Raw genomic sequence first — 18904 nt, 5'->3', positions numbered from 1 at the left:
TCAGGGTCAAAGGCTCCATGCCCCACAGAAGGTGGGCAGGCACAAAGGAATGCAAGTGTGGAACATTCAATGTACCCAGAGGTGTCTCCCCACCACTCTGAGGGCCTCAGCTGCTTTGCCTCTCAGGACATTAACTTCTCACTTTGAGGGCTTGAAGTTCTATTGATATAATGTGGAGTCTTTGCCATGAGTTGGCGAAGTGCTTTAAAATTTAATTGCAAAATTTGGCAAGTTGTGATTTGGCCCCTGACCTTTGAGTTGAGTCTAGTATTGTTATCACTGCAAAACTACATATGTAAACTACTGACCTTTTTAACCTTTGCCTCTTTCAGCTTTTCCAAAGCCAGTTTGATTTTATCAGCTTTTGCCCGGGCCTCTTTTTCTTCCTGTAAAACAGAAGAATCCTTAGAATTTATGGAAACAATTCTTGGTTAGTACTGAGATGGAGAGTGATGGCAGAAAGCTGCTGCATTGTGGGATTTGGGAGTCCTCGTATATAAATCTGCACAGTTAGCAGGTAATAGGGAAGGCAAATGGAATGTTGGCCCTTTTTCAAAAGGAATAAAACATATGAATAGGGACGTCTTGCTAAAACTATACAAGGCATGAGTCAGACCACAGCTGGAATGCTATGCACTGTTTAGGTTCCCTTATCGAAGGAAAGACATACTGGCATTGGAGGCAGTGTGGAGGAAGTTCACTCGGTTGATCCCAGGCTTGAGGGATTTCCCCAATCCTCTCAATCACCAGCCTCACCCCCAGTCCTCCCAATCACCAGCCTCGCTCTCAGTCCGCCCAATCACCAGCCTCGCCCTCAGCCCTCTCAATCACCAGCCTCACCCCCAGTCCTTTTAATCACCAGCCTTGCCCCCAGTCCTCGCAATCACAAACCTCATGCTCAGTCCACTCAATCACGAGCCTCACCCTCAGTCCTCTCAATCACCAGCCTCGCCCCCCAGTCCTCTCAATCACCAGCCTCACCCTCAGTCCTCTCAATCACCAGCCTCACCCTCAGTCCTCTCAATCACCAGTTTCACCCTCAGTCCTCCCAATCACCAGTTTCACCCTCAGTCCTCCCAACCGCCAGTCCCACCCTCAGTCCTCCCAATCACCAGCCACAACCCCAGACCTTCCAATCACCAGCCACACCCTCAGTCCTCCCAATCACCAGTTTCACCCTCAGTCCTCCCAACCGCCAGTCCCACCCTCAGTCCTCCCAATCACCAGCCACAACCCCAGACCTTCCAATCACCAGCCTCGCCCCCAGTCCTCTCAATCACCAGCCACACCCTCAGTCCTCTCAATCACCAGTCTCGCCCCCATTCCTTTCAATCACCAGCCTCGCCCCCAGTCCTCTCAATCACCAGCCTCGCCCCCAGTCCTCTCAATCACCAGCCTCACCCCCAGTCCTCTCAATCACCAGTTTCACCCTCAGTCCTCTCAATCACGAGTCTCACCCCCAGTCCTCTCAATCACCAGTTTCACCCTCAGTCCTCTCAATCACCAGTTTCACCCTCAGTCCTCCCAATCACCAGTTTCACCCTCAGTCCTCCCAACCGCCAGCCTCACCCTCAGTCCTCCCAACCGCCAGTTTCACCCTCAGTCCTCCCAATCACCAGCCTCACCCTCAGTCCTCCCAATCACCAGCCACAACCCCAGACCTTCCAATCACCAGCCACACCCTCAGTCCTCTCAATCACCAGCCTCACCCTCAGTCCTCTCAATCACCAGCCTCGCCCCCAGTCCTCTCAATCACCAGCCTCGCCCTCAGTCCTCTCAATCACCAGCCTCACCCTCAGTCCTCTCAATCACCAGCCTCACCCTCAGTCCACTAAATCACCAGCCTCGCCCTCAGTCCTCTCAATCACCAGCCTCACTCTCAGTCCTCTCAACCACTAGCCTAACCCCCAGTTCTCCCAATCACCAGCCTCACCCCCAGTCCACTCAATCACCAGCCTCACCCTCAGACCTCTCAATCACCAGTCTCGCCCCCATTCCTTTCAATCACCAGCCTCGCCCCCAGTCCTCCCAATCACCAGCCTCACCTGCAGTCCTCTCAATCACCAGCCTTTGGCGCTATCCCTCTAATCACCTGCCTTGCCCCCAGTCCTCTCAATCACCAGCCTCTCACCCTGTCCTCCTAATCACTAGCCTCACCCTCAGTCCTCCCAATCACCAGCCTCACTGCCTGTCCCCCCAATCACCAGCCTTGCTCCCACTCAATCACCAGCCTCGCCCCCAGTCCTCCCAATCACCAGCCACATCCCCAGTCCTTCCAATCACCAGCCTCGCCCCCCAGTCCTCTCAATCATCAGCTTCACCCTCAGTCCTCTCAATCACTGACATTCACTCCCAATCCTCTCAATTACCAGCCACACCCCCAGTCCACCCAATCACCGGTGTTACCCCCAGTCCTCCCAATCACCAGCCTTGTCCTCCGTCCTCCCTATCATCAGCCTCACCCCCAGTCCTCTCAATCAACGACCTTGTCTCCCAATCCTCTCATTTACAGACGTCTCACCCAGTCCTCAATTACTAGCCTTCTCCAGTTGTCTTGATCATCAAACATTACTCCCCTGCCCTCATCTCTGAGACCTCTCCATCATCAGCCTTCCCATTTCTTTCAATCGTTCACCACACCTGGAAAAATAACAGTTTATTGAACTCGTATTAATATATTAGTGATAAATTAGCAATGATGAATGGACAGCAGCAGACAGTGGAGATAAGTAAGACACTTGGCAGTTTTACTTAGCAGATTACTACAATGATCAGTCGGGATATCTTTGTTATTAGCCCCTATACTGAAGATGGCCAAAGGTAATGTTTTGCCACTGTTTTTCGGTTAGGGTATGCCATAAGGAAAAATGTATTAATTGTGAACAATTTTGAAAATTTTAAAATATCTGTTAATATTGAAATATTGGGTTACTGACTTCCAACTCACTGACAATGCCTCAGACCAACCTACATTTAATAACCTGCTCTGAAAACTCTGCTCACATCTTGATAGCTGAAGTAAGTTACACTGTAGCAGTTAAGTCAATCTGCAGCATTTTAAAAGGGAGTCAATTTTCTGTATCTTCAGAGCACAAATCCAAACACCAGCAACGTCAACTCTGTGCTTCTGTTTCCACATATGCAATGTGCAAATGTGACAAAGAAAATATAAAACCACAATCCTGGTTTTAAATTTTAAATCTGAAAAAGATACATAGAAAGGATACTGCAAGTACAAAATGTCTACAGTCAATTTAACCTGCCAGTATGTTGCAGGATTTAAACTGGATACCGTTTCATTCTGTTACTATTAATGTGATTTGACTTTATTTTAAGGAATCATAAAATGATGCAGCATAGAAGGAGGTCGTTCAGCCCATCATGCCTATCTTGGCTCTCTGAAAGTGGTATCGTCAGACCCAATCTCTCAATCTGACCCCATAGCTCTGCTAATGCTTTCATTTCAAACATTTGTTCAATTTTATTTTGAAGGTTATTATTGAATAATTTCAACCCTCTTTTTAAACAAGACAGTGCAGATCTCAATTTCCTTTTTCCTCATGTTACCTCTAGGTGTTCAGCAACTCTTGTATCATGAATTCGAGTTCTTTGATTACAAAGAGTTCTGTCTTTGGAAACAATTTCTTCTCACTTACTATAGAAGGATCTTCTATCATTTTGAACAGCTTTTATACATCTGTCTTTAACTTCTTTAAGGAGAACAACACTAATTTCCTTACATTTACTTGACTGTAGTCTTTCTTCCCTGGGCTCATTCTCAAAATCTTCTCTAATTCCTCTATTAAGGACTTTCCTCTCTAAGCCGCAATGTTCCAGCTTGAGCCATTTCAGCCATCAAATGGACCCCTTCTGTTTTGCAAGATGGTAAATGTCTTGCCAGGCTTTTCACCATGGCAACACAATCTCTTTAAGCTTCTTTGCATAATCACTAATATGAGGCATACAATTAACTATCAGAATTGAAACTGTAAATCTCTGTTTTAAGTAATCAAACACTTGTTTTACTGTAACTCCAAAGCTTTGTCAGGGCATTAATACAGGAAGTTTGTTCCCAACAACAAACACAATCATAAATGTTACTGTAGTCAGCAAAACTCCACGTATGTCCTTAGCTACAAGAAATTCAACTTCTCCCTTCTTTGTAATTATATAATTTCCTCACTTAGTTCCTTCTTCTTTTACCTCCTCAACTCTTGAATATGTTGATTTGTGCTGAACTACAGCTTTGTAGGCACAGAACACCCTTCAGGATTGTCTTCATTATCAGGGTAGATAGCAAGCGTTAGCATTTTTCAATGCATTATCAAAGTGTTATTATTTTCTTGGAAATTGGAACTCTTACCTCTGTCAATGGTTCTGGAGGTTCCAGAGGTGGTGGTGGTGGAAGTGACACAGAAGCTGAAGCGGTAGGCAGAAACATGTCCGGTGGAGGTGGCGGGAAATCTAGGCTTGGTTGCTCTGCATATCCTCTTTGTGAAGCTGAGGGAATCGTTGAAAAATTCGGCATTGTATTGGCAGCTGAAACTGGGGTGGCTTGAGATGTAGCTGTCATGGCTCTTGCATTGCAGACTTGCTCTGTCTGATTGATGTCCTCCATTAGGTCTGCCATTAAGGCATCCAAGTCGGTGTCTTCCAGTGAATTGAGAGACTCTAGCGGAATGAATTTACAAAACTAAAATTAAATGGTACTACAAAGGACAAAGCAACTGCAAACTTAAGATTGTTTTAATAAAAAGCATATTCTGGTCAGCAGAATGGAATACAGCATTGGTTTACTTTCTACTCACCTCCTGCACCTTGGCTCGAACCCAGCCTTGAAAGTCTTCTCTGCCTACCAGATGGAAGGGTTCTATGTGAAATGATGGTGAGTGGGATTAATTCCGTCAGCCCTTTCAAAGGATAGGCATGACTGAAGGCTGAAAGACCTTTTCCTCAGTTGTGAGAATTTCTGGGCTGGATTTTACAGAATTCTCAGTGATGTGTTTGGAGGAGGGTGGCCTGTGAAATGCCAAATTTTCTGTGTCTAACATCTAACTGACCCCACTGTCTCGCTGCAATGTTCCCAGTGATGACCCAGTGTTGGGCCACCTGCCATATAGCAATTTGGGCCATTAATTAGCCAATCAATAGCCTTATCCCACCAATTCTGGAATTTAACTTATGCAGGGAGAGGGCCATGCCAAGTGCCCAGCCTTGTAGCTTTTTCATTGTGGGGGCTGGTCACAGACAAGAAGGGTTACCTTCTTCATTGGTACTCTGGGCCTAATTGAGAACCCTTGAAGGTCTTCCTTCACCTACTCCTGGTTATCTTTCACCATCTGGTCTTGGGAAGGATGGGGGTGTCCTGGCACAGTGAAGAATCCAGCCATATAATTCTGTTTGAAGCACAATTCTGAATGAGTGACAGTACAAAACTGAAACTTTGGTCTTGAAAGTCACTGTAACTGGCTTTGGGTACAAAACTGAAGACATGCTTCTACCCACAAGCTCAAACCGGAAGGTTCAAGCCTTGGTGGAAAGTGGAAAAGTGTGACAAGTTGCCTGTGCCGATCATTTTTCCAAAGGTTTTTTTTCTGTTTTCCTCAATTCTTTAAGTTGTTTTACTATGGTAAAGGATCTTCGTTTAGATGAGGGGCTCTCTGTGGTTTTAGGTTTCTTTAGGAATGTGGATCTGTGAAGCATTGTGAGGCCTGCTCAACTCATTATTCTGAAGCAGCTGGCAAGTGAAGAGAATTAATTTTCAAAAACTACTCCTTAGCTAGGAGGAGCACAAATGTTTATTCTAGTCTCACAGCTGGAGTGATAGTTGGCTGCTTTTACTGTGGGTACTAAAGCTGAGTTAAGCCTCTCAGCAAACTAGACAATGAGCATAAATCATAGTCAACCATAACTGATACTACATGATGATATTGTCTTAACATACAGACAATGGATGTAAACCACTCCAGATGTAATTCTGTCGCAAATACAATTTTAAAATAAATGGGAAAACATGTGTCATACTTCACAATCTCACCCACGTCATTATGGATATCTAAAAATAACTGAGCTGATATTCTAGTCAAAGACAATATTCAATAACAAGACACGGGTTTTGGCACATTTCCATAGCTTCATTAGTCATTTTCACAAATATGATAATGATGAGTGGTCATTTATAAGTACCTTATATGAAGATTTGCTAATAATATCAAGTGACACAGTGGGGAATGTAAATGGGAACATTGCAAAGGTCCTATGATATATTAGTGAGTGTGAAAAGCTATGGCAAATTGACTTCAGCATGGGGAAAAGTATGATCATTAACTTTGGACTGAAGAAAGATAGATCACAATATTTCCTTAATGGTGAGAAGCTTAAAAACTATGTCGCAGGAAGATTTAGGTTCTATAAATTATTTAAAATAAATGGATTTTTACAAATCTAAGGCTAATGAAATGCTAACTTGCGTTACAAGGAAGCTGGAATGCAAAGGATGCAAGTTATAGTATAGCTATATCAGGTTCTGGTTAGACCCTATTTAGAACACTGTTTTCAGTTCTGCGCTTGATTTACACCTCAGTAAGCATACAGAGCTCAGAGTTAAACTCTGCCTTTCCTTGTCCCAATACTTGCACTAAAACTGGAAGAAAATGGGATTGATGAGGCTGGGATCCTGCTTTACATTTTTAATATTTTCACATCCCAGCCAAATCAAACTCATTCCTTTTGGGGTTAATTGTTTTTCTTCTTCAACCATATTCTTAGACATTTATGTGCCTTCTGTTTAACTTTCTCTCTGTTTGACTCTCTCAAAATCTCTTTCATTTGTGCTTCTATTTTGTTTAATTCAACTCATTTCCGAATTTCCCTTCCTCTTCCTTTGAGTCTGTTACCTTTCACTTCTCCATCTTTCTCCTTGTTTCTTTGTTAATTGGCAAAAGTAGCCATGAGGAGGAATTAATAGAATACATTTGAGGTAGTTTCTTCGAACAATACGTTGTGGATTCTACCAGAGTTAAGGCTATTTTTAATCTTGCAATGTGTAATGTTTAGTAAATGATCTCAGAGTGAAAGATTCTCTAGGGAACAGTGACCATAACACAGTAGAATGTAGTGTTCAATTTGAGAGCAAGAAACTTAGATTGAAATCACTGCGCTAAACTTAAGATAAGGGTAATTATGCAGGGATGAGAGTAGAATTGGTTGGAGTGGACTGGAGTTTAAAAGCCAGATAATGGAAGTTAAAAATGAATAAGTTTGAAATAAGAAAAGAAGTTAGATCAAAGGTTTCATTGTCAAGCTTACTTAGTTACCTCCATGTTGAACATAAACCGTACAGATTACATTTCATGCAACACAAATAGATGTTCTTACCATTGACATCGGTAAAACCAATTGAGAGCTTGAACTCTGAATCCTGATTGGACATTGCAGTTGAGGGTGGGACAGTATCCACACCTAAACTCTGTAAGAAAATTTCAAAAGTAAAACGTTCAACACTTTTCAATCCCAGGGTATAAGCAAACAATAAACAGTGTGGGAAACATTACAGATGTTGGAATAGTGAGAAAATGGTTAAAATTTGAGCTGCTTCAAATATCTTTTTTTCTACATTAGAACAGCTTTTGGTGTGCAGCAAGTATTATCTGATTTTAGAAAATTTGCCATTTCTGTTTCCTAAAAGAGCGAACAAGAGAAATATAAATGGATTCATTTTGCCATTGGTGAACTTGTGATGTGGGATTTTGTCAATCATACTCACTAGTTCAGGGCTAGTTTGCAATTACAGATTATATCTGACTTATTGGCATTTTTCTCAGGGTGGATTCTGGTTTCATTTGGTGCATGGGTATGCAGTGGGCATTGCAACTGATGGCAGTAGTCAGAGACTTGATATGACTTGGTTGGTAACATGTTACTAGGAAGCTGCCAGTATAGAGTGGGCACTACCAGACAGCTCACCATTAGCAGAAGGGTGGCCTTTACATCAAACTCTGGATCTGGAGTGGGGGAAGGTGAGTATGGGGAGTGGTGGTGTGGAGACAATTGAGTGTGGGTGGAGGTATCTATAAAAGAGACTGGAAGTGGACTAGAGCAATTTTATGAGGCCAGAGGAACCATTTCCCTTTATCAAGTGGGGCAAGTCAAGGTGAGGAAGCCCCATTGCAGATGAAATCAGCCCTTTAGCCGAACAGCCATCTGCAATGTTAATTGAACTCTGGAACAGACGAACTTGAAGGATATTAAACCCTGGATTGCAGCTGATTCACTGAAATCATGAAAGTTTGATCAACGGTATTAGAGTTAAAATAGTTGCTGCTACTCATGTTATCACCCTCAGTATTGAAATCAGAAGAAAAACATAAACTACATTTCAATTTGTAGATTATCTTGTTTGAACTGTAAACCATATTTAGATTCATTTCTTGGTTACTTCTGGGTTTCCTGTACTTGGAATAATGCATTTAAACATGCAACTCCTGAGGTTCTTGAAATGCTGTAAAAGAGAATGAAGTTAACAGCTGGGCATCATGTTTGGTCTCTTCAACAGTTTACTGTTCATCTGTTTAAAATTCCATTGAGCCCAGTCAAATTTCACTCAGGGCCACTTTAAACAGATGGTGCAATGAAGTAGTGAAAAACCCTGGTGCACTCAACTGGGAAAGTGCAAAGGCAGCAGAGTGCAATGAACTGTTTAAAAGTCTGCTGGTAGTTAGTTGGTGGGTGTGTGCTTAATCACTGAGGGAATCTGAAACTCTCAGTGTCCCTGCCTCCAGCCCTTTCCTTTAACAGTGTCACTGGACTCAATTACCACAATGATTGCAGCATATCCCCCATTGAACAGATTCTCTTTCACTGCCCAATCAGTCAATTGCTGGCTGACAGAGTGAGCTCATTCATGGCTGGATCTTTACACTTCCTGAGTAGAAATCTGCTGCATTTTTCTCTTGATGTACAGTACTTCCAGAAGCTTTAATAGTTTTTTAAAGAAACGAATAGTTACTTAATATAAATCTCCTTTTTGTTTATTAGGGAGCGAACCCACCATAATTTTGAAGAAGGAAGGAATGGGAACATCCAGATGTCTACCCAGGAATACACAACCTCAACTTAGATAGAATAGCATTTCCATTATTCCACTGATTACTTTGCGGCCTTTTGGCTCAGACCAAATGGAAGCTCCAAGTAATTGTAATTGTTGGTTGAGCTGAGCTGTTATCAGTGGATCTTTACACTGGCTTCGGCCTAACACCAATTCAGAGTACAACCAATCAGAGCTATGATCACTGCAAGTGCCTGCCCCCCTGGCCAGGGTGTTCGGAACACAGTCAGGGTGACTGTGAAGAAAGTGGAGGAAGGAATGCCGGTTGATTGGAGCTTATTCGTGAAGAGAATCCCCCTAGGTCAAGCAGTGGACACCTTCTGTCTGCAAAGGAAGATTGGAGAAAGATGCAGTGGTTTTTGTTGAGGTTTGCTCCAAGCAGCTCCATGACACAGGATTCTGTGCCCTATGGTCTGTTACCCGGGGAGATAGTGAGGAAAGATCGATCTGAGACGGGTACAGCTGAGAACAGAAGTGAGTCAAATAGTCAGGGCAGGCAGGGACAAGGTAGGACTAATAAATTTACCTGCATTTATTTCAATGCAAGGGGCCTAACAGGGAAGGCAGATGAACTCAGGGCATAGTTAGGAACATGGGACTGGGATATCATAGCAATTACGGAAACATGGCTCAGGGATGGGCAGGACTGGCAGCTGAATGTTCCAAGATACAAATGCTACAGGAAGGATAGAAAGGGAGGCAAAAGAAGAGGGGGAGTGGCATTTTTGATAAGGGATAGTATTACAGCTGTGCTAAGGGAGGATATTCCCGGAAATACATCCAGGGAAGTTATTTGGGTGTAACTGAGAAATAAGAAAGGGATGATCACCTTATTGGGATTGTATTATAGACCCCCCAATAGTCAGAGGGAAATTGAGAAACAAACTTGTAAGGAGATCTCAGCTATCTGTAAGAATAATAGGGTGGTTATGGTAGGGGATTTTAACTTTCCAAACATCAACTGGGACTGCCATAGTGTTAAAGGTTTAGATGGAGAGGAATTTCTTAAGTGTGTTTACAAGACAATTTTCTGATTCAGTATGTGGATGTACCTACTAGAGAAGGTGCAAAACCTGACCTATTCTTGGGAAATAAGGCAGGGCAGGTGACTGAGGTGTCAGTGGGGGAGCACTTTGGGGCCAGCGACCATAATTCTTTTCGTTTTAAAATAGTGATGGAAAAGGATAGACCAGATCTAAAAGTTGAAGTTCTAAATTGGAGAAAGGCCAACTTTGACGGTATTAGGCAAGAACTTTCAAAAGCTGATTGGAGGCAGATGTTCGCAGGTAAAGGGATGGCTGGAAAATGGGAAGCCTTCAGAAATGAGATAACAAGAATCCAGAGAAAGTATATTCTTGTCAGGTTGAAAGGGAAGGCAGGTAGGTATAAGGAATGCTGGATGACTAAAGAAATTGAGGGTTTGGTGAAGAAAAAGAAGGAAGCATATGCCAGGTACAGACAGGATAGATCGAGTGAATCCTTAGAGTATAAAGAAAGTAGGAGTATACTTAAGAGGGAAATCAGGAGGGCATAAAGGGGACATGAGATAGCTTTGGCAAATAGAATTAAGGAGAATCCAAAGGGGTTTTACAAATATATTAAGTCAAAAGGGTAACTAGGAAGAGATTAGGGCCCCTCAAACATCAGCAAGGCGGCCTTTGTGTGGAGCCACAGAAAATGGGGGTGATACTAAATGAATATTTTGCATCAGTATTTACTGTGGAAAAGGATATGGAAGATATAGTCTGTAGAGAAATAGATGGTGACATCTTGCAAAATGTCCAGATTACAGAGGAGGAAGTGATGGATGTCTTGAAACGGTTAAAGGTGGATAAATCACCAGGACCTGATCAGGTGTACCCGAGAACTCTGTGGGAAGCTAGAGAAGTGATTGCTGGGCCTCTTGCTGAGATATTTGTATCATTGATGGTCACAGGTGAGGTGCCGGAAGACTGGAGGTTGGCAAACGTGGTGCCACTGTTTAAGAAGGGGGTAAGGACAAGCCAGGGAACTATAGACCGGTGAGCCTGACGTCGGTGGTGGGCAAGTTGTTGGAGGGAATCCTGAGGGACAGGATGTACATGTATTTGGAAAGGCAAGGACTGATTAGGGATAGTCAACATGGCTTTGTACGTGGGAAATCATGTCTCACAAACTTGATTGAGTTTTTTGAAGAAGTAACAAAGAAGATTGATGAGGACAGAGCAGTAGATGTGATCTATATGGACTTCAGTAAGGCGTTCGACAAGCTTCCCCATGGGAGACTGATTAGCAAGGTTAGATCTCATGGAATACAGGATACAGAACTGGCTCAAAGGTAGAAGACAGAGAGTGGTGGTGGAGGGTTGTTTTTCAGACTGGAGGCCTGTGACCAGTGGAGTGCCACAAGGATTGGTGCTGGGCCCTCTACTTTTTGTCATTTACATAAATGATTTGGATGCAAGCATAAGAGGTACAGTTAGTAAGTTTGCAGATGACACCAAAATTGGAGGTGTAGTGGATAGCGAAGAGGTTTACCCCTGATTACAACAGGATCTTGACCAGATGGGCCAATGGGCTGAGAAGTGGCAGATGGAGTTTAATTCAGATAAATGCGAGGAGCTGCATTTTGGGAAAGCAAATCTTAGCAGGACTTATACACTTAATGGTAGGGTCCTAGGGAGTGTTGCTGAACAAAGAGACCTTGGAGTGCAGGTTCATAGCTCCTTGAAAGTGGAGTTGCAAGTAGATAGGATAGTGAAGAAGGCATTTGGTATGCTTTCCTTTATTGGTCAGAGTATTGAGTACAGGAGTTGGGAGGTCATGTTGCGGCTGTACAGGACATTGGTTAGGCCACTGTTGGAATATTGCGTGCAATTCTGGTCTCCTTCCTATCGGAAAGATGTTGTGAACTTGAAAGGGTTCAGAAAAGATTTACAAGGATGTTGCCAGGGTTGGAGGATCTGAGCTACAGGGAGAGGCTGAACAGGCTGGGGCTGTTTTCCTTGGAGCGTCTGAGGCTGAGGGGTGACCTTATAGAGGTTTACAAAATTATGAGGAGCATAGATAGGATAAATAGGCAAAGTCTTTTCCTTGGGGTGGGGGAGTCAGAACTAAAGGGCATAGTTTTAGGGTGAGAGGGGAAAGATATAAAAGAGACCTAAGGGGCAACGTTTTCACGCAGAGGATGGTATGTGTATGGAATGAGCTGCCAGACGATGTGGTGGAGGCTGGTACAATTGCAACATTTAAGAGGCATTTGGATGGGTATATGAATAGGAAGGGTTTGGAGGGATATGGGCCAGGTGCTGGCAGGTGGGACTAGATTGGGTTGGGATATCTGGTCGGCATGGATGGTTTGGACCGAAGGGTCTGTTTCCATGCTGTACATCTCTATGACTCTATGACCCGGGATGCACACTGAGACAAACATCAACTCCACCTGGAGGATTATCAACATGATGAAAGATGCTCTTTGGTCTGCCCGAAACGTATTGGTCTTCCAGAGCAAGGTGTTGACCCTAATTGAGTGCTGCAGACTGGCACATCCCAAAGCCCAGGACTATGTGCTGAGGGAGGCACTAAAGCTTGGGGCAGCTGCCACCAAAGTGCAATAGGGAAAGACTATGATCTAAGCTCTTTCTGCCAAAGTATAATGGGGGTCCATTCAGTTATTTGATCTCCCCCACACCCACATCTTCCCCTGGTGCCTCAAATGCATGTAAATAGTCTTGTCCAAGTTAGAAATGCCTTTGATTTGTTTGCTAGAGAGAGTGAAATGGCTAGACATGGCAACACAAGCAGTAGGCCCTGAAAGGATTGTAAGATGCCACCCTCGAATAAAACAATGGAGAAATGGATGGCCAGATCTTGTGGAAAAAGAAAGGAAGATGTCCCAGAGAGTGACAAACCAATTGAACCTCCAGCTGAGAATACAGAGTGAATGGAGGAGGAATCGGTGTACAAATAGAAGGGTGTGTGGCAGGTAGCAAAGAATATCCACACAAGGAAACTGCTTCAGTCACACGGGGCCAGCACAGGCCAGCAGCAAAGTGGAGAGAGACAGCTGTACAAAGGACACACCAGTAACTCCCCTTTCATGAAGACATGCAGAAGGATGGCCATAAACAGAAGAAAAACATCATGAATGGGGAGGAGATGAGCACTCCCGAGCCGGATGTCCGGAACCATGAGGAGCCCAGGACAACACAGCTCTGGCATACCAGGACCAGGAGGACAACAGCAGCTTTGCCCGATTTGGAGCACGACATGAAACCAGATCTTCCTGGCTTTGTCTCCACCCCAATGACACGTGATCAGGGCAATGGCCCTGAGGGGTGGTGTGACAGATCCAACAGCCCTACGAGGGGCAACACTTCACAGGGAGGAAAAGGACAGCACCGACAGCCCCCCGATGGGCAATACCCTGCAGGGAGGAACAAGACAGCTCCCCCAGCTCACCTGAGGGGCAGTACTCTGCAGGGAGGAACAGGGCAGCCCCCACAGACCGGCCAGGGGCAATAACCCACAGGGAGAAACAGCACAGCTCCCACAACCCCTCCTGAGGTGCAATAACCTACAGGGAGGAACAGCACAGCTCCAACAGCCCCTCCTGAGGGGCAATAACCCACAGGGAGGAACAGCACAGCTCCCACAACCCCTCCTCAGGGGCAATAACCCACAGGGAGGAACAGCACAGCTCCCACAACCCCTCCTGAGGGGCAATAACCCACAGGGAGGAACAGCACAGCTCCCAAGCCCCTCCTGAGGGGCAATAACCCACAGGGAGGAACAGCACAGCTCCCACAGCCCCCTTTGAGGGGCAATAGCCCACAGGGAGGAACAGCACAGCTCCCACAGCCCCCTTTGAGGGGCAATAACCCACAGGGAGGAACAGTACAGCTCCCACAACCCCTCCTGAGGGGCAATAACCCACAGGGAGGAACAGCACAACTCCCACAACCCCTCCTGAGGGGCAATAACCCATAGGGAGGAACAGCACAGCTCCAACAGCCCCTCCTGAGGGGCAATAACCCACAGGGAGGAACAGCACAGCTCCCAACCCCTCCTGAGGGGCAATAACCCACAGGGAGGAACAGCACAGCTCCCAAGTCCCTCCTGAGGGGCAATAACCCACAGGGAGGAACAGCACAGCTCCCACAGCCCCCTTTGAGGGGCAATAACCCACAGGGAGGAACAACACAGCTCCCACAACCCCTCCTGAGGGGCAATAACCCACAGGGAGGAACAGCACAGCTCCCACAACCCCTCCTGAGGGGCAATAACCCACAGGGAGGAACAGCACAGCTCCCACAGCCCTCTTTGAGGGGCAATAGCCCACAGGGAGGAACAGCACAGCTCCCACAGCCCCCTTTGAGGGGCAATAACCCACAGGGAGGAACAGTACAGCTCCCACAACCCCTCCTGAGGGGCAATAACCCACAGGGAGGAACAGCACAGCTCCCACAACCCCTCCTGAGGGGCAATAACCCATAGGGAGGAACAGCGCAGCTCCAACAGCCCCTCCTGAGGGGCAATAACCCACAGGGAGGAACAGCACAGCTCCCACAACCCCTCCTGAGGGGCAATAACCCACAGGGAGGAACAGCACAGCTCCCAAGCCCCTCCTGAGGGGCAATAACCCACAGGGAGGAACAGCACAGCTCCCACAACCCCTCCTGAGGGGCAATAACCCACAGGGAGGAACAGCACAGCTCCCAAGCCCCTCCTGAGGGGCAATAACCCACAGGGAGGAACAGCACAGCTCCCAAGCCCCTCCTGAGGGGCAATAACCCACAGGGAGGAACAGCACAGCTCCCACAGCCCCCTTTGAGGGGCAATAGCCCACAGGGAGGAACAGCACAGCTCCCATAGCCCCCTTTGAGGGGCAAGAACCCACAGGGAGGAACAGTACAGCTCCCACAACCCCTCCTGAGGGGCAATAACCCACAGGGAGGAACAGCACAGCTCCCACAACCCCTCCTGAGGGGCAATAACCCATAGGGAGGAACAGCACAGCTCCAACAGCCCCTCCTGAGGGGCAATAACCCACAGGGAGGAACAGCACAGCTCCCAACCCCTCCTGAGGGGCAATAACCCACAGGGAGGAACAGCACAGCTCCCAAGTCCCTCCTGAGGGGCAATAACCCACAGGGAGGAACAGCACAGCTCCCACAGCCCCCTTTGAGGGGCAATAACCCACAGGGAGGAACAACACAGCTCCCACAACCCCTCCTGAGGGGCAATAACCCACAGGGAGGAACAGCACAGCTCCCACAACCCCTCCTGAGGGGCAATAACCCACAGGGAGGAACAGCACAGCTCCCACAGCCCTCTTTGAGGGGCAATAGCCCACAGGGAGGAACAGCACAGCTCCCACAGCCCCCTTTGAGGGGCAATAACCCACAGGGAGGAACAGTACAGCTCCCACAACCCCTCCTGAGGGGCAATAACCCACAGGGAGGAACAGCACAGCTCCAACAGCCCCTCCTGAGGGGCAATAACCTACAGGGAGGAACAGCACAGCTCCCACAACCCCTCCTGAGGGGCAATAACCCACAGGGAGGAACAGCACAGCTCCCACAACCCCTCCTGAGGGGCAATAACCCACAGGGAGGAACAGCACAGCTCCCAAGCCCCTCCTGAGGGGCAATAACCCACAGGGAGGAACAGCACAGCTCCCACAATCCCCTTTGAGGGGCAATAACCCACAGGGAGGAACAGTACAGCTCCCACAACCCCTCCTGAGGGGCAATAACCCACAGGGAGGAACAGCACAGCTCCCACAACCCCTCCTGAGGGGCAATAACCCACAGGGAGGAACAATACAGCTCCCACAACCCTTCCTGAGGGGCAATAACCCACAGGGAGGAACAATACAGCTCCAACAGCCCCTCCTGTGGGACAATAACCCACAGGGAGGAACAGCACAGCTCCAACAGCCCCTCCTGTGGGACAATAACACACAGGGAGGAACAGCACAGCTCCCACAATCCCTCCTGAGGGGCAATAACCCACAGGGAGGAACAACACAGCTCCCACAGCCCCCTTTGAGGGGCAGCTCCCCACAGGGAAGAACAGCACAGTTCCCCACTCTCCCCTCCCCCGCCTCCCGATGGGGAAACAACCCACAGGGAGGAAACACTTGTTCTTCAGCTTCTGACTACAAGCCCATCAGGAAGTGGCCAGCACGTAGCATCCTCGAGACCCTGCCAGAAAAGGGAGGGCGGATCCTATCGCATGGTTCCCTGAGCAGACTGTTAAAGTCATTTGACAAAATGCCTCAGTGTCAGAACTTTCCAACAAGCATCAAAATGTTTCTTGGCTGGTGGTGAGTGCGAACTGCCCATCAGATGTTTCATGTACATGCCTGCACTCAGTAAGCAGCTGTGCTGGTGAGGAAGCTGCTACTCAGCTCCTTCTGGAATATGCCTTTGCAAAGGATGTCTGGAGCGAGATGAAGTGGTTCATCTTGAGCAACTCTGTGATTCAGGACCCCATGCTGTACAGGCTGCTCCAGGGATGCACACCAGGATAAATATCGACTGTGCCTGAAGGACCATCAACTTGGTGAAAGATACTCTTCGGTCTGTCTGAAACCTGTTGGACTTCCAGAACAAGGAGTTGACTTCGACAGAGTGTTACAGACTGGCACATTCCATGGTCCAGGACTATGTGCTGAGGGACACACTAAAGTTCAGGGCAGCTGCTGCCAAGGCACAGTGAGGAAAGACCACAGTCCAGGATCTTTCTACCAAAGTTTAATGGGAGTCTATTCAGTTATCAGACCCTCTTGGTGCCTCCAAACAAACATAAATAGTTTCCTGCCTAAGTAGAAAAGTTTTTGTTTCTTACAACTGTAAAGAAGTTTCAAGAAAAGTCAATTTTCCAATGTTTTGTTTCTTGTTATGAAAAGACTGTACAGATATTATGCAGAACATTTGTGTCGATTTATTGATGATTTTATGAATAAAATGCATTTTTGAAATTTAAAAAAAACCCCACTCCATCAAAAGCCTTGGACCTTATGTGTTGAGGAAACACTTTCATAGATTAGATTCCCTATGGTGTTGAAACAGGCCATTTGCCCCAACAAGTCCACACCGACCCTCTGAAGAGTAACCCAGCCAGACTCATTTCCCTGTGACAAATGCACCTAATGCTATGGGCAAATTAAAATGACCAAGTCACCTGACCTGGACATCTTTGTGACTGTGGGAGGAAACTGGAGCACCCAGAGGAAACGCACGCAGACACGGGGAGAATGTGCAAACTCCACACAGTCACCTGAGATGGTAATTAAATCCGGGTCCCTGGCACTCTGAGGCAGCAGTGCTAACCACTGAGCCACCATGCCGCCCATGTGGGCTGCAGAGGTTCAAGAAGAAGGATGCTACAGCCTTCTGAAGGGCATCTAGGGGTGAACAAGAAAGGGCTTGCTATCAACAGCCGTCCCCTGACAATCAGCTTTTAAAATTTGCTTTGGCATTGTCAAGGCTGGTGCCAAACACTCAGAAAATGGCTCTTGAGTCTGGTGCACAGAAAAATCAAAGAATGATATTGAATACATGAACAAAGGAGGTTATGATGGAGCTGTATATAATGATAGTTAGACATTAGCTGAAGTATTCTGTGCCACACTGTGGAAGGATGTGAGTACACTAAGGAGAATGCAAAGGCGATTTGCTAGGTGGTTGCTTGGGTTGGAACAACTCAGTTATTAAGAGAGACTAGACAGGCTGGGATTGTTTTCTTTAGAGCAAAGGAGGCTGAGGAGGAACTTGAGTGGAAACTGAAGTACGATCTGGGTGAGCACTTGAAATGCCATTGCATACAAGGCTATGGGCCGAATGCTGGAAAATGTGATTAGAATAAATAGATGCTTGATGACTGACACGGACGAATGGGCAGAAGGCCTCCCTCCAGGCTGCGAAACTATGATCCTGAATACCTAATGGTTTCAGTTCATCACCAGGTTTGCATCCATTTTAACCCTATCATTGCTATTAAATGAAAGCAGCAATATCACAGGAGTAAGTAGCTCTAGAGTTTTCTTGAACTTCCACCAAAGTGTGAAGATTGGTGAAAAATCAACAAAAACATTGCAGACTGTCATTTGCACCATTCCTTTAGCATGTCTGTCAATCTTCCACCTGATAGTATGAAATCCCATTAACTTACAGGCCTCATATTATAACAACTACGGCATTGTGTTAATTTACAACTTTAAATCAAAGGATCGTTCATGTGACTGACTATCTTCTCAGCATGTATTAACTGCTATTAGGTTTTTGGAAGGAAATCAAATCTGATGACCTGAATGATTTAAGAATTTGTGTGCAAGCATTCTTTCTTGCGTTTGTCAGTGAAATGATTGGGGACAGACATAAAGTGTTGAGTCTGAGCTAGATGCCAAGCAGATTTAGTTACAGATTGATTATCCTCCTCCAGGACACATATTGGTTATAGTAAGCAATATTCTATTGAATTATATTTACTAGGTGCAGTGAGAAGTGCACAATGATAAATGCCTGGCGCGATGAGAGATATCCCGCTTCAAGATATATGCTGCGTATGCTGAAAGATATCCTGCTCAATCCATATAAATTGGGAGCAGTGAGAGATATCTTGTTCCAGGATATATTCTGGGTACATTGTGAGATATAATGCTCAGTAATAACATATCTTGGGTACAATTAGAGTTATCCTGCACAATAATGTGCACTGGGTGCAGCATGAAATATCCTGCTCAATGTAGATTTAGGTTTGGATTGATATACCCAGCTTTTGTCATTTTTGGGGGGAAAAGGATCATGATGT

General features: G+C 46.1%; 1 protein-coding gene across 3 annotated transcripts in view; it reads right to left on the bottom strand.

Annotated features, from left to right (window-relative positions):
- apbb1ip (amyloid beta precursor protein binding family B member 1 interacting protein) overlaps positions 1 to 18904 on the bottom strand; it is a 178371-nt gene that overhangs the window by 101740 nt on the left and 57727 nt on the right. For all 3 annotated transcript variants that reach the window (XM_087987448.1, XM_087987449.1, XM_087987447.1), the window contains exons 3-5: positions 7378 to 7468; positions 4364 to 4671; positions 309 to 386 (exon numbers count right to left, since the gene is read on the bottom strand). In XM_087987448.1, the coding sequence (XP_087843574.1) occupies positions 309 to 386; positions 4364 to 4671; positions 7378 to 7468 (477 nt within the window). The remainder of the gene's footprint in view (positions 1 to 308; positions 387 to 4363; positions 4672 to 7377; positions 7469 to 18904) is intronic.

Source organism: Chiloscyllium plagiosum, unplaced genomic scaffold (assembly GCF_037043375.1).
Source record: "Chiloscyllium plagiosum isolate Xiang-an unplaced genomic scaffold, Cpla_swu_hap1 HiC_scaffold_5, whole genome shotgun sequence".
Classification (NCBI taxonomy): domain Eukaryota; kingdom Metazoa; phylum Chordata; class Chondrichthyes; order Orectolobiformes; family Hemiscylliidae; genus Chiloscyllium; species Chiloscyllium plagiosum.
This window is presented reverse-complemented; position numbering and strand designations above follow the sequence as displayed.